At 39.9% G+C, this 24,686-nt stretch overlaps 1 protein-coding gene across 17 annotated transcripts in view; it reads right to left on the bottom strand.

Moving 5' to 3' along the window:
* Positions 1–24,686, bottom strand: part of DOCK9 (dedicator of cytokinesis 9) — a 344,395-nt gene that overhangs the window by 31,790 nt on the left and 287,919 nt on the right. For all 17 annotated transcript variants that reach the window (XM_045186630.2, XM_024578994.4, XM_053916340.2 and 14 more), the window contains 6 exons: positions 20,797–20,934; positions 20,499–20,681; positions 18,825–18,938; positions 18,491–18,706; positions 14,451–14,508; positions 11,945–12,051 (listed from right to left, as the gene is read on the bottom strand). In XM_045186630.2, coding sequence (XP_045042565.2) covers positions 11,945–12,051; positions 14,451–14,508; positions 18,491–18,706; positions 18,825–18,938; positions 20,499–20,681; positions 20,797–20,934 — 816 coding nt within the window. The remainder of the gene's footprint in view (positions 1–11,944; positions 12,052–14,450; positions 14,509–18,490; positions 18,707–18,824; positions 18,939–20,498; positions 20,682–20,796; positions 20,935–24,686) is intronic.

Raw genomic sequence — 24,686 nt, 5'->3', positions numbered from 1 at the left:
AAAGTTAAAAGAGTTCATCATCGCCAAACCCTTATTATATGAAATGTTAAAGGGACTTATCTAAGAAAAGAAGATCAAAGCTGTGAACAGTAAAATGACAGCAAATTCACAACTATCAATAACTGAACCTAAGAAAACCAAAAAATACCACAAAAACAAACTAAGGAAAAACTAGAACAGAATCACAGAAATGGAGATTACATGGTAGGTTATTATTAGTGGGGAGGTGGAAGGGAGAAAATGGGGGGGAGAAGTTACAGGGAAGAAGAAGCATAATGGGTAGGTACAAAATAGACAGGAGGCAGTTACAAATATTATAGGAGTCCTGGCTGGTGTGGCTCAGTGGATTGAGTGCCGGCCTGTGAACAGAAGAGTTGCTGGTTTGATTCCCAGTCAGAGCACATGCCTGGGTTGTGGGCCAGGTCCCCAGTGGGGGGCATGTGAGAGGCAACCACACATTGATGTTTCTCTCCTTCTCTTTCTTCCTCCCTTTCCCTCTCTCTAACAATAAATAAATAAAGTCTTTTAGTTAAAAGAATAGTATAGGAAATGGAGAAGCCAAAGAACTTATATGTATGACCTATGTACGAACTAAGGGGGGTGGGGAGGATGCAGGGAGCAAGGGGATAAAGGGGATAAAAATAATGGGACAACTGTAATAGCATAATCAATAAAATATAATTAATAATAAATAAAATCCTTAAACTTTGGAGGAAGCTAACATTATCCATGACTCAAGGGTTGGGGCATGTGGCTCAGTTTTAAAGTAATCAGCATAAATCTATTTACTGGCCACTGGCATTGCTTCATCATGGGTGGACACGTGATCTAAACAGGCCAATAGGGGTAATTTTTGTACCTCAGTTTGGAATTCAGGGACAGAAGTGCTGTTGCCAGAGTGGACATAAGAGAGGCAGCATGTAACTTGACAGAAGCTGGCATCCATCTTATCAATAGCCAGGGGCCTGTCTGCCTTAGCAACAGAGTGGAGGGCTCTCTCTCCCTCCCAAAGCAACTGCATCACTAAACTTTTGGACTGACCATTGTCAATCCCTCAGGAATTTCCTAATGGGAACTAATTAATCTGACCTTTCTGTTTAAGCCCGTTGAGTGGGGTTTCACTAATGATGCTGAGTCAATTTTCATGTGACTATTTGTCATCTATATAGATCCAGTGAAGTGTCTATTCAAATATTTTGCTCACTTCTCTACTGGGTTGTTGACTTTCTTATTACTGGATTTTGAGAGTTTTTTTATATATCTTATGTAAAAGTCCTTTGCCAGACACGTGAGTTGTAATTTTCTTCCAATCTGTAGCTTGTCTCTGGAGTTTTTTAACATTGTCTTTTGAAGAGAGAATTTTTTGATTTTGATGATGTTCAATATATCAAGGTTTTATTTTCTGGAATGTGCTCTATAAATTATATCTAAGAAATCTTTATTTAACTTAAGCTCACAAAGACTTTTTCCTATGTTTTCTTCCAGAAATTTCATAGTTTCACATTTTATATTTAAATCTATGGTTCATTATTTTTGAATATAGTATAAAGTATGGATCAACATCTACTTTTTCCATATGTATGCCCAGTTTTTCCATCACCATTTGATGAAAGACTATCCTTTTTTCATGGCATTGTCTTTGAATCGTATTCAAAAATCAATTGACCATATGTGTATAGGTCTATTTCTGGCTTCTCTATTTTTTTCCATTGACATATGCCTCGATCCTTCTGCCAATACCACACTGTCTTGATTACTACTGTAGAATTATAGAAGGGTTTCTCTGCGGTGACATTTCTAATATGCTGGGCCAAATAACTCTTTGCTCTGGGGGGTGTCCTGTGCATTACAGAATGTCCAGCAGTATCCTTGACCACTACCAACTAGATGCCAGTAGCAGGTGCATCCCCAACCCCCCAAATCGTGACAATAAAAAATGTTTCCAGACGTTGACAAATGTCCCCTGGGTGGGAAAATCATCCTCAGTGAGGACAACTGCTTTATTGTAATCTTATCATCAGGTAGTGTGACTCTTCCAACTTTTTCAAAATTGCTTTGGGTAGTCTAGTTCCTTTGCCTTTCTATTTAGAGTCAGTTTGTCAATTTTTACCAAAAGTCCACATGGGAGTTTGATTGGGACTGCTTCGAATCTATAACTCAATTTAGATAATTGACATCTTAGCAATATTGAGTCTTCACTCACTCCATGTATTTAGTTCTTTGATTTCTTTCATCAGTTTTTACCATACAGATCCATGCAGATTTATACTAAATTTTGCATTTTTTGATGTTATTATGAATTGTATTTATAAATTCTGATGAATCATTTTTTTCAGAGAAGTAAGTTTGGGATAAGATTGAAAGTCATCAAGTGTATTTGTTTGCAAAAATTATACAAAATAACCATGAACACCATAGTGAAATTACATTATAAGGATATCTAAAAAGAAAGTTGATTGGTTTTATATATTGATCTTATATCCTGTGATCTTGCTAAACTCACTTATTAGTTTTAATGGTTTCTTCTGTAAATTCCTTGGGATTTTCTGTCACAAAATACAGCTGCATCTGGTGTTAATATAGACAGTATTTCTTCTTTTTCTTGCCTCACAGCATTTGCTAATAAGCCTTCTAGCACACTGTTGAATAGGTATGGTGAAAAGATATTTCTTGTCTTGTTCCCAATTTTAGGGTGGAAGTATTCATTCTTTCACCATTAAGTGTAGTATTAGCTGTAGATTTTTTGTAGATAATCTTTCTCAGGTTGAGGGAGTTTCTTTCTATTTTTAGTTTTTCAACATGAATGGATGTTGAATTTTATGAAATGATTTTTCTGCATGTATTAAGATGGTTATATGTTTTTTTCTTATTTATTCTGTTAATATGTTGAATTGTATTTGTTGGTTTTTGAATGTTGAACCAATAGTGCAGGCCAGGGAAAACCCTGGGACTCCTTTTCATGTACTGTTAGATTCAATTTGCTAATATATTTTTAAGGGATTTTATAGTTGCCTTTAAACATATTTGATCCTCTGCCATACTGTAAATGAAGAGTAGGACCTGTCACAAAGGTAGATACTCTGAATCGAGAGCAGCAGGGATTTATTTATTTAACAGTAGTCAGTGGATCCCTGGGTGAGTACTGGGGAGGCCAATGATCAAGTGAAAAAAGCACTTCCTGCTCTCATAGAGCTAAGATTATGGAGACAGATCCATAAGGAGATTATAAAAGATGGTGGTAAGTGTGCTGATGAAGAAATGTGCAAGGAATCAAAGATGCAAAGGAGTGGCATCCATCAGTGTGCTGATGAGGAAAGGTGGGGCGCATAGAAGGCTGCAGAAGGTGACGACTGACTTGAGTCTTAAAAATGATCAGGCTTTAGGAGGTGACGGTAAAAGGTAGGAGTGGATGCAGGAAGGATGAGAGGGGAGACATTCCAGGGTAAGGGAACAGCATAGGCAGACATGGGGAAGATGGCAGCATGATTGGGGGGGCATTTGCAAGTAGTTTGAGGGAATGGAGTATAAAATTTGAATCAGAAAGCGGCAAAATTTGAATCAGAGAGTGGCAAGAGAGTGGCAAAAGTTGGGGATGTGAAAATGATTAAAAAAATACTACATTGTCACACTCAAAGTTATCTATGTGTCAAACATAAACTAGTAATTAAATGTTGATAATTTTATGAGGCATGAAAATGCGTAAAGACATACACAACTATCACAAGAATGAAGTAATATATAAGACAGATATTAGTTGATTTTAAAATGATGTTCTGAGGCTTCTGGTCAAGATGGAGGCATAGGTAGACACACTGCGTCTCCTTGCACAACCAAAGGAAGGACAACAACAAATTTAAAAACAAAAAACAACCAGAACTGACAGGAAAACAGACTGTATGGAAATCCAACAACAAAGGAGATAAAGAAGAAACATTCATCCAGACCGGTAGCAGGGGCAGAGATGGGCAGCCAGGGCAGAGAGGACTCGCAGCAAGGCAGCAGCTGGCGGACCCAGCAAGGTGGCGGATTGTGGAGCAGGGCAGGCAAGGCTGCAGCTGGCCGGCAAGGCGCAGCTGGCAGATCCTGCGAGGTGGTGACTGGCCGACCCTGTGGTCCCACATTCATACACAGATAAACCGGGAGGAAAAAGGGGGAGTGAAACAGACCATGCAACCCCAGGGCTCCAGCACCAGGAAATAAAGCCTCAAATCATTGACTGAAAACCCCTTGGGGGTTGAGGTGGCAGTGGGAGAAACTCCCAGCCTCACAGGAAAGTTTGTTGGAGAGACCCACTGGGTCCCATATCATACACCAACACACCCACATGGGCATCAGCACCAGAAGGGCCCACTTTGCTTGTGGGTAGCAGGGGAAGTGACTGAAATCCGGCAGAGCGGAGCAAGCACCATTGTTCCCCAAATACAATGTCACAGTGCAGCAATGTGGGTTGCCCTGCCCAGGTGAATACATAAGGCCCTGCCCCTTTACGCAACAGGTGTGCCAAGACCAAAAAAGAAGGCCCAAATGAAAAAACAGATCAAAGCTCTAGAAAAAATATAACTAAGTGACGATGAGATAGCCAACCTATCAGACGCACAGTTCAAAACACTGGTAATCAGGATGCTCACAGAATTGGTTGAATTTGGTCGCAAATTAGATGAAAAAATGAAGGCTATGCTAAGAGAGACAAAGGAAAATGTACAGGGAACCAATAGTGAGGCAAAGGAAACTGGGACTCAAATCAATGGTGTGGACCAAAACAAAGAAAGAAACATCCAACAAGAAAAGAATGAAGAAACAAGAATTTGGAAAAATGAGGAGAGGCTTAGGAACCTCCAGGACATCTTGAAATGTTCCAACATCCGAATTATAGGGGTGCCATAAGGAGAAGAGGAAGAACAAAAAATTGAAAACTTATTTGAACAAATAATGAAGGGGAACTTCCCTAATCTGGCAAAGGAAATAGACTTCCAGGAAGTCCAGGAAGCTCAGAGAGTCCCAAAGAAGCTGGACCCAAGGAGGAACACACCAAGGCACATCATAATTACATTACCCAGGATTACACAGAAGGAGAGAATCTTAGAAGCAGCAAGAGAAAAGGACACAGTTACCTCCAAAGGAGTTCCCATAAGACTGTCAGCTGATTTCTCACAAGAGACCTTGCGGGCAAGAAGGGGCTGGAAAGAAGTATTTGAAGTCATGAAAGGCAAGGATCTACATCCAAGATGACTCTATCCAGCTAAGCTATCATTTAGAATGGAAGGGCAGATAAAGTGCTTCTCAGATAAGGTCAAGTTAAAGGAATTCATCATCACCAAGCCCTTATTATATGAAATGTTAAAGGGATTTATCTAAGAAAGAGAAGATAAAAAATATGAACAGTAAAATGACAGCAAACTCACAGTTATTAACAACCACACCTAAAATAAAAACAAAAGCAAACTAAGCAAACAACTAGAACGGGAATAGAATCACAGAAATGGAGATCACATGGAGGGTTATCAACAGGGGAGTGGGAGGGGGAGAGAGGGGGGAAAGGTACAGAGAATAAGTAGCATAAGTGGTAGGTAGAAAATAGACAGGGGGAGGGTAAGAATAGTATAGGAAATGTAGATGCCAAAGAACTAATATGTATGACCCATGGACATGAACTAAAGGGAGGGAATGTGGGCAGGAGGGGGTGTGAAGGGTGGAGGGGAGTGCAGGGTGGAGGGGAGTGAAGGGGGGAAAATGGGACAACTGTAATAGCATAATCAGTAAAATATATTTAAAAAAATAATTTAACAATAGCCGGAGGGGTGGTGGGACAATGCGGGGAAGGGTTTTCAGGAACTACTATAAAGGACACATGGACAAAACCAAGGGGGAGGGTGGAAGCAAGGGAGGGAGGTGGGTTTGGCTGGGATGGGGGGGAGTAGAGGGGAGACAATGCAGACAACTGTAACTGAAAAACAATAAAATAATTATTTAAAAGAAAAGAAAAATAAATATTATAATTTGATGGTAATAAAAACTTAGGAAATAACACATCATCAATTTTTATACTCTACTGGACTTCATCTTTTTTCTGATCCAGGAGGCATTTATAGAATCTACAGATTATCAGTCTAAAATCACTTTTTATAAAGAAATGGCAATATATAATATGAACAGCAGAGTCCGTGTAGATTTTATCCAATAACACACTAAAAATGGCTTTTCTGAAAGGTAAATTCTTTTCTCAGGAAAGCAGAGTATAGATTACTGAACATCCAAGCGAAATTTGGAAAGGTAGATTATTCGAGATAATGGTGCATCAAGTAATGATTTTTGAAAAGAAAAAAATACAGTGACTATAGATAGTTAAGTGAGAGAACATATGCCAAAACCACAAAATTATACAGTGTCAGAAAAACTAAGACATCATAGTAACTAAATATTGGAGCATATAAATCAGTAGAAACTCCACGTATTAATTGACTTAGAATTCTCAGGAAGCATTTCACATCAAAACCGGAACTAATCCAGACAATGGTTAGATAGTAGTGACTTTGAAAGGCAATCATACAGAAAACCTCATGGTTTTACTACTCTGTTTAAAATTTAAATGCCAAGATACTTTTTTCTAAATTGTTGATATACACAAGGAAATGTAAGTAATTACTGGTTGGGGGAAAAAACCCTCAATGAAATTAATACATCTGGAAAATACACATTTTATGACTAGTCTTAAAAAGACCTCAGTGCACTAGGCTCATAAACCACTGAAGAAGCTGTTTAAAATGTAATCAGCCAGTTCTATTTTAAGTGTGCCACACCTATACAATGAGGGTACTTAGCACCTGTCTGTGGAAACAGCACACTGGTGCTGTGCTATGCAGGATATTTAAAATGTTTTCATTTAAATAGCATTTGCTCCATTTCAGGATTAATTTAATTTCATCTTTATAGAATAAAGCTAGATATTGTCTCTCATCTGCCATTTGGGAGTAACTGAATGTGCAACCTGGCTCGGGCAAACGCTCATGGCATAATCCAAATTACCACCAGTGTTTCTCAAGACACAGCTGAGAATCCCTGGCATTAGAATAAGCACCTGGGATGCTTGTTAAAATTTAGATTCCTAGGTGCCACACCCACCCAGATGAATCTGGGAATGTATGTGTTTGTGTGTGTGTTGGGGGGAGAATGGGAATCTATACTAGTAACAAGAATACAAGTAATTTCTAAGTGTACTAAAGTTTAAGGACTACTGCACTAAGTGAAACTTTCTGAGGCAGGCACCTCATTTATACATCCCTAAGTTAGCACATGACATACAGCCAGTTCATGGAATGCATCAACTTATGTTAATAAAGAGCTCAGACAACTTGGAATTCATATCTGAAGAGAGAGTGGCTTATGTGTTTCTCCTCAAAAGGAAGAAAGAATCAAAAGCAGTATAGCTTGCTAGGACAGTGACAACATCTTGCTCACCCTTGTATTTCCAGCACCTAGCTCAGGGCCAAAGAAGCTTAGCAAATATTTGCAAAATGAAGCAGGGGATATGTCCTGATACGAGCCAAGGTGGAGCATTAGACAAGTTCCATGCATCAAGCTCACTACTCACTACTGCTCTTGTTTTGGGGAATCATTCTAATAGTGAGAATACACTACATAACTTTTAGAGCACTCTTGGTCAAGGAAAAGTGGAGAGTTAGACAACTTTATTGATTACAGGCAATCATCAATCTTGGATGACATGTAAACAGAGGAATCATCCAAAATGTTCTGCTACTACATCTACCTCTTGAGATGTTCTGCAGATGTAAACATTTTGTTTGTTACTGGCAGCTGTTTCTAAATAGAAACAATTTGGCTAATATAAGCAAGACTTGCCTGGTTAACTTGTATGTTTGCTACATGCAATGGTGATAGTTGCTACTCTGTGAAACACCATTGAGTGTGCTTGACACGGTTGATTCTCATTCTCATGATTCATGGTAGTTACATTGTATAAAGTCACCACGAACAATGAATTAGTGAATACTGAACCACTCCTTGGGGAAATAGAGGGTTAGGTTCCTGACAGCCTCTGGTTACAAAATTATGGCAGACCAATGTACATAACTTTGTTTTACATGTGTTTCTACTTAAAGACACTAATTTAGTATATATTGTTGATTCATTAACATTGAACCCATGGCCAAAAGCACTCATGACTAAACAAAGCTTATCTAACACAAGTATTTTCTCTGTAAGGTACATCACAGACTTCCTGTGCTTAGAAACACTAGACAACACTACACTTGGGGGCTTTGTGAAACACCAAAATCACTAGCTAGAAGTGCAATGATGGGAAAAACATGGCACGAAATAGAAAAGGACACCCGTTTACAGCACGAGAGCTGAACCAAGAAGGTAGAATGTTACCCTGTTCCACCTCAGTTAGGAATTGGCGAGCTCATGTTTTTTGCCATTCTATGCATGTCCCCAATGACCACAAAAGTACCTTGATGAGTACTGGTTTGGGGGGTTACAAAGAAATTTTAACAAGTGGGCAGATAATGAGGATGGACTGCATTTTCCATTTTCCCCTCTAAAGTCCCTCTCAGCCCTCTCGGCCCTGTCGTCCCTCGCTCTGTGCTTCAGGAGGCAGATGCTCAGGACTACTGGCCTGCTCCCTCTCCTCTAGCTCCTGGCTGAGTTGGTCAATGGAAAGCCCAGGGGGAGTCTGGGGGTCAGGAGGAATGAGAGTATAGTGGTTACTTGATGGCTCCCTCCCTACAAGGGTGCTAGGATTGCACTCACCCCTAAATAAAGCCCACAGGTCCTATCAGGCTGTGATTCTGTGTGGTTTCTCTCTCTCCCCAACCTGAGCCCAGAGGTTGAAGGGTGGTAACCTAGTTGCTACTAACCTCAGGGAAACTGCAATATTCCTTGTTGGCTTCCCCAAGCCCTGTCCAAACTTTTTAAAATAGTCCCTTGTTAGCGATCTGTCACTTTCCCAAGCATGACACCTATTTCCTTCTAGAACCCTGACTGTCTGGCATAATGAGGGAGGGATCTCAAACTACTTGGGTTGTGTAGAATTTTTATACCACAGCAGACTCAGAGTTCTTCTGTCTGCACAGGATCTAACTTGTGAAACAAAATTGCAAACAGAAATGGAATGTTCCTTTGTTTTTTTAAATCCTCACCCTAGGATGTTTTTTAACTGATTTTGGAGAGAGAAGGGAGAGAGAGACAAGGAGAGAGAGACAGAAAGAAACATCCATCGGTTGCCTCCCATATGCACCCAGACCACAAACTGAACCCTCAACCTGGGTACAAGCCCTGACTGGGAACTGAACTACAACCTTTTGGTTTATGGGACGATGTTGCAACCAACTGAGCTACCTGGCCAGGGAGGGATGTTCCCTTTTATCTAATCAAAAGTAGTTGGAGGAAGTCTGCCCTTCAGATCAGAGTTAGGAGAGATAAACTGCAACCAGTACAGACTCACTGAGGCCTGCTGAGAGAAGAATTGTGTATTTTTAGGTAGCTTCTCTAAAATCATTTAGAGGAATATTAAAGTCATTTAAATATATCTAATAATGCAAATTAAATGGATAATGATTTTTATTAATTTTTTGTATTCCCTTCTCTGGCAGAGATTTTCAACTTTTTCTTTTTCTTAAAATGTCCTGATAGCTAAAGCAAAAACGTACATGACAATTTCTGTTTTCCTGGCTTTTCGAACAGTGTTATTCTTTTCATTCCTGGCTGGTTTCAATCTTGATGTGCAGGGCTTGCTCAGGACTTTATAACCCTGCTGTGTAACATCCTAATCATTATAGATTGTCATGTACTATGGACCTTGTTAAAGATTTTCCAAATTTATGCTTCAAGATCAGGGTGGAAAATCCATATTCTGAAAATAACTGATAAAGTTAATCTCTATCACATGTTTAACTATTGCTCAGAGTGAGTGCCATTCACAAATTTCCCAATAAAATCGGTACGTGATTTCACAGGCTAAATCTCTAGGCTGTAGTGATTATTCCAGGCTATTATTTAATCAGATGAGCAAACTTGAGCTTCATTTTATGATCCCTGTGGGACGGGTTCCTGAGAACTGTTTACTTTCAAATCTTTAATTGTTCTTGACATAACTGATTTTTTCCTTACTGAATTCTAAACAAAATGCTATATTCCAAAGGTCTGACTTGGCATGGAGGACAAAGATGGTTTCTGCAAGGAGAAGATCCACTCAAGCCTCTTCTCAAGAAAAACACCCAGTTACAACTGGCCTTGAAGTGAGGGGCTCAAAGCCAAGAGCGTGTGTGCTCTGTTGCTTTACCTCAGTGGCAGGTTTCACATTTCACAGTAAAAAATAAAAAAATTACCACCTATCCAGGAGTTTCAAGGTGAGGAGATTGCTAAGGTGTTATTACAATGCCATGTAATAACCAACTTGTACTATTTTTAGGATACAAAGAAAACTATTTATTTTGGTTAAAATTATTTTAACATTTAAATATAAAAACACTGAATATATTACCCTCTTTTCTCATGTTTTTAGTTTAGAGCATCATTTGAGACCAGACATTTTATGATAGGGTTACTTAAACTTTTGGGGCTTAAGACCCTTTTATAAGTCATAAAAATTATTGATAATACCTTAAAAATTACTAAGACCCTTTATTAGGAATGAAAACTGAAAAAAAGTAAAAATACTTATTTATTAATTAAAATAATAATAGTAAACTTAAAGCATGTTAACAAAATAACATTTAAAAATTTGATTTCCAAAAAAATGTTGGGAAGAGTGGCGTTATTTTATGTTTTTGTGACTCTCTTTAATGTCTGACTCTATCATGGGAGATTCTCATAGCTGGATTCTCATAGCTGCTTTCTCCATTCAATCTCTTCTGTGTTGGTTTGGATGACATGAATACACAAAGAAAATCCAGCCTCACAAAGACACTTGGAAAAGTAAGGACCTCAAAGACTTCCTGAGCCCAGGGCAGGATGTCTGAGCATAGCCCTACCTACCTATTGCAAGAATGTGATTAAAAGTCTTCATATTAATTGTGGGACTCAACGACATAAAAACAAGTACACCAGGGGCAGAAAATATTTACTCTTTTCTCTGTTCTTTCTTTCAACATGAAGAAAGAGACAATTTTATTTTCCCTAAAAGAACGGCAGGATTAAAAAGCTTTCCCGTGACTATTCCATTCTGCCCTGAGTTGAGGGGAGGCAGGCACGCATGAAAAACCCTACTGGCACATGTTCAAGGAAGAGGAAATTCGGAGAACACAAGTAGATAACTGGCATTTATTTAAATTTCTAGCTTTATTTCAAAACTCTCTCGTTACAGGTAAGTAATTGCAAGGTGATCCTGTTTTGGCAAGACACAGAAGTTGCTTCAATGATCTAATGTCAAACTTTTTGGTCTCTACTGGGGGTGGGACAGGGTGATCGTATTTCTTAATGGTGCCAGAACCTGGGCTACAGAGCACAAGTGGCGGCAGCACCCAGAGCCTGATGGGCCGTCCTCTTCCAAGCCCAGTCTGGCCTCCCATGTGTTTGACTGTTTGGGGACACTGGGAATACATCTAGTGTCAGACACACTGATTTAAACGTCAGGGGAAAACAGCAACAAAACCCATGAACTGGAGAAATAAATTGCTGGAAACAATGAGAAACTTTATGGCCAAAATACTAGGCCTTTCACCACAAGAGTTTGAACCTTCAGCCTCACTTCACTACTACGTAGCTCCTCAAACCCTTTCCAGAGTACAGGAGGGATTCCTAGAAAGGGAGAATGGCAGAATCTTTGACTGCTCTGCTTCAGTTGTCTGGAGCATTATTTTAATTAGACAAAGTATGTAAAAAGCAGGTGCAGAGAGAAAAGCCTTTGTGTGATACACTGGCAGGGCAAACAGTGGATTCTGAGATATTCAAGTAACTGAAAACCTACAGGGGCTGGAGCACTCACCTCGTTGAAATGGACATCCTGCATTCCGACATCTTCCATCATGGAGGCCTCCTCATCTATGTTTGGGGTAATCATCCTGAAGGCTGTGCATCCTTGTCTAAACATGCCTAGAATCAAAAGAACAAAGGAGAGAGTTATTAACCTGTAAGTGGATGAACACTGAGGGTTCCTTGTGTCCTGTATGTTTTTGTATTACATGAAATAATTGATTTTGAAATCCCCTATTTCTCAGGCCAGAATTCCCATGGGAGCCTGGGGACCACTGCGTACTTTTCTTCATTTGCTTCCTCATATTTAACCTTTGCCTCCCTCAATTTGTTTCTTTTTCTTACCCCTCTTCATTTTTCACCCACCTTTATTAAAATGTATGCAATCTTTAAAGTGCAAATGAAGTGAAATAGGTACTGAATCAGATTAATTATAAAATAACCAATAAACAATAACTTGATTTGGTTAGATGACATTTACTCAGATCCAGAGAAAAATAAAGCAGCAAAAGCCAATCAAAGCAAAATATAGGACTCAAAAATAACTGTTTCCCTCAAGGTGTCATCTCACCTACTCTGGCTGGGGTTAATCCAGAACTCAGATTAGAACTTGCCCTTTTCCTTCATGAAGCAATCTACAAAACCAAGATGTACTCAACAGCCACTGTGAAGAACTGAGAGGCTGTCTTTGCTGGTTCCAATGGGCTGACTAAGGTAAAGAGAGGCTTCTGTCCTCCCTACAGCTGCAGAGCCGGGACACAGAAAGCATGAATAGTTCAGGGGCCCAGGCACTCAGTTCTCTAGGGGGGAATGGTGTAGGGTTGGAATTGAAATAAATACCTGGGATAAGATAGTAACAATAATGGCCGATTTGGGGCCTCTACTCATCTTGGAGACACTGGGAAAAGTTTTATGTTAGTTGGATAATTTTAGCTGGGAAAAAATAATCAAATGAAGGACTTGAAATATCTTGTTACTTTATTTTGTGATCATTGTTTACAATAATACAAGACAGACATCAAAATTTTAATTGAGACCTCCCATATTCTGGGAAAAATGAACACAGTGAATTTTAAAATCAAGTCTTAAAGGAGTAGGTCCTAAAGTCAGAGATTTTCCTGCTGAATATTGGTCAAGGTTTCCAAGCCATTCATAGGTTGTCTAATGTCTTTGCCACTATCCTAGTTTAGCCTTGCTTTTGTTTTATACAGACAAAAAAAAAAAAGCATTAATTTAGGAGCTTGACATTAATGTACACAAGGCAAAATTATAGAATCCAACCACTAATTTTAGGCTACAGAGTACATAAATATACATTAACTCCAGTGGAACAACTACGAGGGTGGTCAAAATGCTTTTCTCTCATTGTCCATTGAACCAGAGGGGCAAGGAAACGAAGGGAGGAAGAAGAGCCAAGGCCAAGGCCAAGGCCACACATGCAGAGCTGAAAAAGAAAATCCCCACATCTCTCAGTGTCATATAGATGGGGCAGCTGGGGCCCTTGGGACCAGGCACCTCCCTGGCGCCTCCTCTGGCAGGTGCTGTGGCTGTAGGGGAAGAGAGTTGGCTCCCTTTGGGGAGCTTTGTCTGCTTCTAAACATGAGGGAATGTATTATCTGATAATATAGGTCTTCATAGGAAATTGTACTGGTAGTGAGAGATTATGGAGCCCTTTCTGAATTTCTTCCTCTTTAAGGCTCTGATGTATGACAAGCCCAGACTCCCTTAAATTTCATTCCAAATACCCAGCTGTACCAGAAATACAGAAATCCCCTAGCCTGGGCACCTGTGACTGTCTATGATTTCTCACTTTGTGAACGTGCTCCTCATTAGCCAGATATGGTGCTGCTGTGCTCCAGGCCACATGTGCACATGGCTAGCTTTTCTAAGATCCCCACGTTCCAAAAAGAAAAGCTCTTTCAGCCTGCACTGATTTTGAAATGGAAATGAGCAACTGGTGTTTAACCAAAAGGTGCCTGTGAAGAGCTCATGGCCTGCTAATTTGTGAAATGCACAAACAGGTACCATTCACTCCCTGCCCTCTCCTTCCACTGGAAGGCAAGGTTTCCAGCCAGCAAGGCTGCCTTCTCACAAAATAAAGCCAATTGGGCTGCATTCCAGGAAATGCTGTCTGATGATCTCCTATTACAACTGTCTTTTGATTGATAAACAGTTTTAGTGGGAACTATTTTAAAGGAAAAGTAAAATCTTTTCAGCTTAAGACTGGCTGGTCAGGGACACCCAGATGCAAAGCTCATCTTGGGAGAGGGAGCCATCAGTAAGAGGTTATATGACACATGCCATTCATTTTTCTTTTTGATATTGGCATTTCTGCTGTGCCCACCAAGACAAGCAAATGTCATGCCAATGACTACAGTACACAAGTATTTTTGTACACACACACACATACACACACACACAGTCCCCCACCTCTAAATCTTTCTCAATGGCTCCTGCTTGTGTTTGCTGCTTTGTACAGTTTTACATTCATTTCACAAAACACAGGAATCATTCCTCACCTTTACGTGTGAGATATTCTGCCACCAGGGCTGTGACATGGACATAGCACATTGCTGCCTGTGATGAAAGACACGTGCGTCAGAATCACTGTTTATAAAGCTTGTCAAAACACGACAGAAACCTAGTGGCTGTATGTACTTACATTAGATCTTAAGGAACCAACTAGTGTTTCCAATAGCTGACATCTTACCTTTTGAAAAAAGTGGAACAATTCACATAAACTGAAATTTTTAAATAAACTGCAGACATCTGGTCAAGATGGCAGCGCAGGTAAACATGGCTCGCCTCCTTGTACAACCACATCAAAACTACAACTAAACTATAGAATAACCATCATTCAAAACTGTCAGAAATCAAGCTGAATACAAGTCTGATAACTACAGAATTAAAAAAGAAACCACACTGAGACTGGTAGGAGGGGTGGATATGCAGAATGGGCCAGATCCACACCCACATGTGGCAGATAAAAATCAGGAGGGATGCCCATGAGTGAGTGGTCCCAGCCACACACTAGGCTTTCTAAGCTCAGGCTTCAAGCCAGGACGAGAAGTTCCCACAACTTCTGGCTATAAAAACCAGAGGGAATTGAGGCTGTGAAAGACAAACGGCTAGAGTCCCAGGCACTTCCTCTTAAAGGGCCCATACACAGACTTATTCAGACTCGCTCCCTCTGAGCTCCAGCATAGGGGCAGCAGATTGAAAGACATCAGAGACATAGGTGGAGGAACTGAATTGTCCAGCATCAGGGTGAGCGCTGGGGGACAGCTTTCTCCCACATTAGAAGTCCTGGAAGAGGTCATTATTCTTTTTCTGAGCCCTCCCCCTACAGAGCCAAAGAACTAGCAGACAGGCACCATATCTGATACTTTATTAACCTAGCTAACACTGTTTGCCCCACCCTGGTTTCCCTGAGGCCCTGCTGCACCAAACTTACAGGTGCATCCAAGCTGTTTCCAGTGGCTTTTCCATACAAATGGCTTGTCTTAACCCATGATTCACATTTTTCTAAATTCTTTCAAACAAGCACCATCTGGTTCAGTGAGCCTGTACCTCTCACTAAGTACCCCAAGGCCTGGCATTAGCAGCAACTGGCCTTGGTTCATAGCAGGTAGTTGTCTGGGCACCTCCAAGCCCAGCACAAGTAGCAGCCATCTACAGACTGCTTTTAGCTTATGCTGTGTGATCACAGCCAGAACACAGTCAATGGCTGGCCTTGGACATGCCAGGAGCAATCAAGGCTCAACTACAACACAGCCCACATGGTAGGCACACCCTGAGTACCCAGTTTGAGTAATAGGGCAGACTGTGCCACTGGACTCTATAGGACACCTACCACATGGGCCACACTACCAAGCCTGGGAGATGTAGCGGCTCTACCTAATACATGGAAACAAACACAGGGAGGCTGCCAAAATGAGGAGACAAACAAACATGGCCCAAATGAAAGAATACAATAACTCTGGAAAAAGAACTAAATAAAATGGAGACAAGCAATCTACTAGATGCAGAGTTCAAAACACTGGTTAAAAGGAAGCTCAAGGAACTTAGTGAGGATCTCAACAGCATTAAAAAAATCCAATCAGAAATGAAGGACACACATTGAAATAAGAACAATTTATAGGGAATCAATAGTAGAGTGGATGAAGCTGGGAATCAGATCAGTGATTTGGAATATAGGAAGCAAAAAACAACCAATCAGAACAGCAAGAAGAAAAAGGAGTCCAAAAAAATGAGGATAGTGTAAGGAGCCTCTGAACAACTACAAGCATACCAACATTTGCATCATGGGGACGTGAGGAGAGAGAGAGTGCAAGGAATTAGAAACTTGTTTGAAAAAAATAATGACAGATAACTTCCCTAACTTAGTGAAGGAAATAGACAAAAAAGTCCAAGAAGTGCAGAGAGTCCCAAACAAGATAAGCCCAAAAAGGCCAACACCAAGACACATCATAATTAAAATGCCAAAGGTTAAATACAAAGAGAGAACATTAAAAGCAGCAGGAGAAAAGGAGTTGGCTACCTACAGGGGAGTTCTCATAAAACTGTCAGCTGATTTCTCAAAAGAAACTGCAGGCTAGAAGGGACTGGCAAGAAATACTCAAAGTTATGAAAAGCAAGGACCTACAACCAAGATTACTCTACTCAGCAAAGCAATCATTTAGAATTGAAGGACAGATAAAGAGCTTCCCAAACAAGAAAAAGCTAAAGGAGTTCATCACCACCAAACCAGTATTATATGAAATGTTAAAGGGTCTTCTGTAAGAAGAAGAATCAGGGATGGGAGGTGGGGATGGGGAAATGGAGACCGCTGTACTCGAACAACATAAAAAAACTTTTTTTCTTACACAAAAGATAAAAAATATGAATAATAAAAGGCAACAAATACCTATTGTTGTATATCTATCAACAATTGATTCTAAAAAACAAAGTAAACAAGCAGAACAGAACAGGAATCTTGGATACAGAGAATGTTTTGATGGTTGCCAGGTGGGAGGCGGTCGGGGAATGGGTGAAAAAAGGTGAAGAATTAAGCACTAGCTGGTAGTTACAGAACAGCCACGGGGCTGTAAAGTACAGCATAGGGAACAGAGTAGCCAAAGAACATATACCCATGACCCATGGATATGGACAAAAGTGTGGAATTGCCTGAGGGATTAGGGAGAGGGCACCGCGTAGAGGGGAGCCAAGAGGAAAGACTGGTGCAACTGTAATAGCACAAAGAATAAAATATAATTTAAAAAAAAGAAAGAAAACTGCAAATTGAGACAAATGGCAATAAATTTGTTAAGGTTCATTTCTATTTAGAGTTATTAAATTTTGATGTAAAAGAAAAAAAACATTTTTGTTACTCTTAGATTTCTGCATCATAATGCGAAAAGAAAACCATTTAAAGAAAAGGCATATACCTTTCTAGAGTTTGAGAGAACAACTCAAATTTCAGGGACGAATATAGTTTTCTCTGGATTTAAAAATGCAGAGAACTTGTAACTTTTTCCAAACATAAAATTATACACCAAAATTATAATTCATTTTGAAAGGATAACATTATGAACACCTTAAAGTGAAAGCAAAAATAAAGTCACCAGTCTTATAAAATTCAGATAGCTGTTGGCATGAACCTACTATAAGTTCCAATGCGTGAGTCCCTGTTTCTTGTCAGAATGAGAGAAAAATTACATTTACTAATAATACGTAGTTCATTTTTTATTACAGTTAACATACAGTGAAAGTTATGGTCAAAGAGAATGGACTCCATAGATAATCAATATGTAAAAATAGTTACATAAATTTTTCAGATGTAGAGCATAATTTTACTAATTTAAGCAATTATAGAAGTTTAAAAGTAAAAGCATGCTTCTTTGGTAACACTGTTGATCATGCCTAAATGCCTTAGGCACAGACCCTGGACAGAGTTTTCATGGGAACCCAGAACTTGCCTTACAGGCTACTGTTTTCCTTATTTCCCCGTTGTACAGATGAAAACTGGCTCAGTGTCACAAAGTTAGTAAATGTTGGATCTGGGATTCAGTATGTCTCTAGAGCCCACACACCCAACTCTTCCCCACACTGCCATCTCCTGAAACATGGCAGCTCTGTACATAGATGGCACCCTGACACCTACCACGTCCACAGGTGGAGATGGATGACATCAAAAGGAAAAAGCGAGGCCCTATCATTACTTTAATAACAGGAAAATCTAATTATATCATAAGTAGAGGAATTTTAGAACCAGAGGATTTTTGTTGCAGAAACTAAGTGCACCTCAATTAGCAGGCATTTGTATGAACATAAATGTTTTCTACAAGCTTTCAAACAGTACTCTTAGAAAACATAAATATCTGACATAAATATCCCCTTACAGTTTGATAAATTATTAAAATGATTTGATGACTATGAAGAAACTTGGAGCCTAACACTGCTTAAAGTGTCATATATTTTTAATTGGTTTCTTTTAATTATGGGAAATTCTCAAAATTGACTTCTAGTGAATGGGGTGTGAGTTTCTCAAAAACCTTGCTGGCTAGGTTGGCAGAAATACCTCCGAGAAATCCCCGTTTTTAACGTGGATCCTAGCCATGCTGTCCAGCCACGTCTTCCTGAGCTCAGGGGTGCTGGCATAGGACTTGGCCAGACTGTACTGCAGGTCCACCAGCATCTCTGGGTCGTTCTCGTGCTCCTTCATCTGGGCAGTGGCCATCAGAACTGTGCGTATCCTTTTGGTCAAGTCCTTCACATCCGAGGAGAAAGTGGTGTGCTAAAACAAGGGTGGAAGAAGGACACGTGGCTTTCAGCTGTGTTCTATCTGTCTACAACATAGTAGATATGAGACAGAGTCTTGGGGATGAAAAAGAAAATGGGGCCAGGCCACCCACCTTGATGACCCTGTCACTGTTGGCACAGTTGTTGATGATAGACAAGGACTGCTGGAATCTGGTTCCCCCGATCCCCACAACATCTGCTATCAGCTGGCTGACAGAAATAATGACCTTAGGGAAACACAAATGTGAACAAATCAATTCACTTTCAAATGATTCCTCTGGTTCAGCTCCTGCCTTCGGTTAGGTTGTGCATGAAGGCAAAGGGGAAGTTTTGAGCAGGGATCACTCCAGTATTTGGAAACAATGTACAAGTCATTTTTCTTCCTTCAAGAAGTATTCCACAAGGTGATTAATTACGCTATCTTTTACGTGTTTTATTCACATAGGAAAATGGTAATCGGAGATTGTAGAAGAATGAAAATCAGAGTAAGCCTGTATCATTTGGATAGTTATTTATCTATTGCTTTCTCTAATAAAAAGAGAGACCTTATTATTTACCTCCTTGGTTTTTGGTTTGAACTTTCAAGAAGTGGACTGTCCTTTGCATTTTTTGTTAAGATGCATACACATTAACTCTGCAATGAAGGGACTCCTTCTTTTTAGGAGTCAGTGAACAGCACTGCCTTTACCCAGTTACTCAAGCTAAAATGTATGGATGCTGTTCTCTTCCCCATTTTTCCTTCATCATACCCAAGTGCAACCAGTCACAAAGTACTGTCAACTCAACCTCTTCCTCCTTCTAATATTACCATGACTGGTCCAGAATACCATCCTCTCTGGCCTAGATTTGACTGTGGTTTCCCCAAGGTCTCTCTAGATAAGGTCTCAACTCCCCCAGTCCATTCTCAGCACTGGAGTCCAGGCAATCCCTCCAAATAGGCACTAATGCCTCCTCAACTTGTTTTCACCCATGTTTTCAACTCCACTATAAGGATCTTCTCTGGTTCCCTGGATGGGCCCTTTCCTATGGGTTGCTAAGCCCCGTTCTCCCTTCACATTCTCTGAGAGGCCTCGTTGGCCACCAGCCAGATGCCCCTCCTTGGTGCAAAGAAGTTCCTCTATTACAGCCCTGGGCACACTGCGTCACGGGAGCTGCAGGGTTTGTCTCTTCTCCAGTTGGATATACACTCCATGGGGGCCAAGAGAGAGTTCTGTTTTGTTCATGGTTGGATCCATGGATCCTAGTATATAGTTTGCAAACAATAAATACTTGTTAAAAAATTACTGGGATGAACAGGGCACTCTTATACATATTTGCAGAAAAAGAGTCTATAAAAATACATATGACTTTTCAGTATCTTGCATAGTTCCCGAGCAGAGAGCTTGGGACATTTTAACTCTGGAGAGAGAGGTGTGTGCCAGTAGATGGAAGATGGAAAAGAACCACTTTGGACTTTTTGTGTCTCACCTATGATGTTTATGATGAGGCAGCCTTACACAGATTCTAATGTATCTTGAATCAATGGAATTTTAGTCAGTCCCATATTGAATCAATATGTAAATGTTAATTTACCAATAGAAACACATCCTGGGCCTAAATCTTACAAGGCGGAGGATGAGATAAACCAAACCAGTCAATGTGACTTTTGAATTTCCCACTTCAATGCCAAGATCTGGCAAGATCTTGTCGTACTCATGCAGAGGTGAATCAATTAATGTAACACTCAAAGTTTTTCTGCTAAAACATGATTTCAAAGAAATTATGGTGGAGAGCTAAACTACACTCACTTGCAAATGTGTCCGGACAAAGGACTTCTTTCCAGTGTAGTCGAAGTTGTTCCTCATCAGGAAGTAGAGCAGCTGGGAGGCCTCGTTTCTGATGGAGCTCAGTTTGGAGTTACAGAACTTCAGAATCTCATAGCACAGTGCAGCACACATGTCAGCTCTCCCTTCATAGAACGTTGAGGGAAACTAAATAAAACACACGAAAGCAAATAGCCAAATAAAGGTCAGCGCTCCCTTCAACTCCAGGTGCAAGGAGGAAACATGACAGTCAATGATGACCTTCCCTGATGAAACAACTTACCTTATAAATTAATGACCTTAAGGCAGTGAAAACATTTTTTAAAGCCGTTTCAGACTGATGTTTTTGAAGAAAACACAGGTAGACATCAAAAACTTTTTTCATGAGAGGATTATGTCCATGGTCAGTCAGGAGCTGGTTCTTAAAACACACAAGGACAGCTTCATTAGTGAGACACGCTGGACACCTATAATGTGTTTCACACAATTTTGAAGCTCAAAGGTTAAATTTTCCAGGTATTAAATAAGACAACGTATAATTTAAACAAATTCTGCCATGAATCTTCTAGGAAAGCAACAGAATACTCTTGTATTACAAATAAGCCTAATAATAAATTTTTGCTGTGGAGAGTGTACTTTTTCCTATAAAAAGAGGGACTAATTATAAAACCTCCTTGCAAACTGCAAGATGGTTTAAAGGGCCACTGTTCCCCATTATTGATTTGGCTTCTATGTATTTCCTTATTTTTACTGTATACTGGCAACTAGTACAAAGGTAATGTTTGTGACACCTTAATTCCAATGAAGGAGTGTCATTACAGGTGTTGGCTAATTGAAGGGCTGGAAAAAATATTGACGTGACGTATATGAAAGAGGTCTTCTAAAAGTGAGGTCCCCCCGCCCCCACACTGCTCAGGCACTCTGTTAAGCTATGAGTAATCAGTTTGGTAAGGTGGAAAACGTACAGGCTTTGCTCAGGCACCATTTATCACATACGTGGATTTGGCAAGTAAACCGAGTCTCACTATTCTCACCTGTAAAACAGATGGCCCTAAAACTGACCTTGCACAGCTGCTGTGAAGACCTGAGGTCAAGTATAGGAAACATCTGACACATACTTTGGTCTAGCTCAGTAAGTGGTAGCTAGAAGGATTTTAACACGTCAGGGATTTTTACTTGATAAAAAAAAATAAGACGGTCACAATTAATTACTTCTCTTCATTCTTCAAGACTTCCTCACACCAGCAGCAAATTCGCCCTTATTAAACACACTGTAAATCTGGTTGGCTAAAATGCCCACTGACTGCTGTTCACACACAGTAGACAGAGGCGTAGTCCAGCTGGAGGCCAGCATACAGCCATCACATTTAAACGTGTGTGACAATAAAGACCTGCATCTTCAAATACAGACGAGCCTCTCTGAACAAAGGTGTGTGTTTGGGAGACAGCAATTGGTACAAGTAGGCAAAAATGACTATAATAAAAAAATGTCAAGGGGCCAGTATCTCAAACCGATCTTACAATTTAGTCAAATGAACAAATATAACTTATATCCAAATAATTTTGTTACACAGCAAGCTATGGCAGGAGTAACAGTAATAAGAGTTACCACATCTTATTGTTGGGAAAAAATTTTACTCGAGGAGTAAGTTTTGTTTTTTAAGTGATTCACAGATGTATTCACAGCTGGTCGGACACCTGGCATCCACAGTAACATTTATATCATGAAACCCTGAGGTACAGTATTGAATTCCACCATGTGAAAGAGAAGGAATTTAATGAGCAGAAAGTAGGATTTAAATAACTGAATAATTCCCAACCATGAGCAGCTGTTCAGCAACCAAAAAAAGGGAGGGAGCTGTTTCTAGTGTTTTGGGAACTGGCAACATGTTTTGTTATCTGTGAACACCACTTTCCCAGAAACCATGGTCCCTCCTAATTACGGATGGATTAAGGTTTGGGTGAATCTGGATGTAAGCTTTTATTTTTCTTAGAACTCTTTGCTGGAGAGATCCAGAAGACACAATTCACAAAATTATGAACCCCTGGTCCTGCCATCTAAATTGACCTGTCTTTAAGTTCTTCCCTCTGGAACTGAATTTTTCTTCCTTTCACTCTCTCTGGGCAAGATTTTGCTTCTCATTTTCAGGACTTAGCCTCTTAGGCTCCGATCTCAAAATCTGCTGGTAACAATGGAGTTAGCACTCACTTACACTGAGACATAAATAAGCTCTCATTTAAAGGGGGTAAAGGACCTTTAATCCTGGGCACATCCCAATTTACCAAGTGCCTTCCTTAATTTTCTGATCAATTTGCTCTCTCCCTGTGTTTGTGTGTGTATCTCTCTCTCATTAATTAGAAAGTCTAAACATAAAAAACTTTTAAGCATTCACTAAGGTCCACAGGGGAGAAAAAAGGAAAACAAAAACCACCCTTCACTTTTGCACTCAGAAATAACCACAGGTAACCATGGAGTGTTTAGTATTTCCACTTTGTTTCTTTATAGATTTGTTTGAAGGAAGAGATACCTTTTTATTTTGTTAATTTATCTTTAGAGAGAGGAGAAAAGAGGAAGACAGGGAGAGAAACATCAATGTGTGATACATATATAATCAGTTGCTCCTCCCACTCCCCCAACTGGGGACCTGGCTGGCAACCCAGGCACATGCCCTGACTGAGAATTAAACCAATGAGGATTGAACCTTTTGGTTCACAGGCCAGCACTCAATCCTCTGAATCACACTAGCCAGAGCTCTTTATAGACTTTTATTGAGTATGGGAGAATTTCATTCAGGAAATTAAGACAGAATAATATGAAAAGCATGGCATTTCAACCAATAAGATAGAGAATAGGTTATATACAACTCTCAGGAATTGTCTGGCGTGGATTCAGGTTTGACTGGTGAACATGGCCTCCTCAGGACATGGGTCTTTCAGAGAAAAGCACACAATATAAATAATTTTTAAAGATTCAAGAACAAGAGAAAAATTTAAACCTTAGGTGCCAAAGTGAGATATCTGGAACCATACTATTCAAGACAGCTACCCTTTTCCTAGGCATATGGCATTTATTTTTAGGCATTGATTTAAACTAACTGTAAAAGTCTAGTTTAAGAAGAGCTGTTTCAGTTGTAGATGCTCACCCATTGCTAAGATGACCCAAACCTTGTGTGTCTTTGCAGACCAGGCTCATGGTTGTATAAACCAGATCACAAACTCCTTAGTAAGACCCCAAGTATCCAAGTGCTCCTTCCTCTGGTCATTCCTAGCTCTTTATCATCATGTCCTGGTTCTCACCACACAGCTCAAATCAAGAAAAGGCACTACATGGAATTACTAAAAATACATTTTCAGATTAAATTTGTGGACACATTAAAAATGTTATCAGCTATTTAAAGGCCAGCACTGTTTTGGGGTGGTGTTGATAGGCATTAGAAAAAACCCAGAGGAGAACTGTATTTTTCTGAATGTTACTCTCTTGGTTTTACAAACACAACTTTAATTTATTAAATGAGATAACATATGTGAAAATGCCTAGTGTGGTACCAGCATCTGGTGAGTACTTGGTAATTTGCTTTTTTTCCTCCTATGAGAGATTGTTAAACTACCCTGACACACACACACACCCCTCCAATGGAGAATAAGGGCTTTGATAGGCCAGTTGTGTAGTGATCTTGGGCGAACTTTGTAACCTATCCCAGCCTCAGTGTTCTCATCTACAACACGAGAGTTAAGAACATCTACTAGGCCAGACTGTTGTGAAGATTCATGCTTGAGCCTTGGAAGGTGCTCAATAAATAGTAGGAAGTTACTATAATAACAACCAGAACTCAGGGATTAAGTTTTTCAGATGTTTTCACTCATTAAGAATGCGATTTCTGACCGCCTTTGGTAACTTCTTATGTGTTAAGGAACATATAAAAAAACTAACATATAAAAATTAAAAAACTCAGAAATGATGGGGCAATATCTGTGGAAGACGATTTTTCTGCCAACAATTATGTCAGCTAACTCGATGTAATAATGTAATTTTTCTGATATACTCCAATTGATGCCTCGGGTGACCAAAGGGATTTGCAGAGACCCCAGTGGCTGCTGTGCCAGTGAGTGTCATGACCCTGTGAATCCGGGATAGGTGAGCCTACAACTTGGCGTGACTTCCGCTGATGCCGT

The sequence above is a fragment of the Desmodus rotundus genome, chromosome 13 (assembly GCF_022682495.2).
Source record: "Desmodus rotundus isolate HL8 chromosome 13, HLdesRot8A.1, whole genome shotgun sequence".
Classification (NCBI taxonomy): Eukaryota; Metazoa; Chordata; class Mammalia; order Chiroptera; family Phyllostomidae; genus Desmodus; species Desmodus rotundus.
Note: the sequence above shows the minus strand (reverse complement) of the source record. Positions and strands in the feature narration are given on the sequence as shown.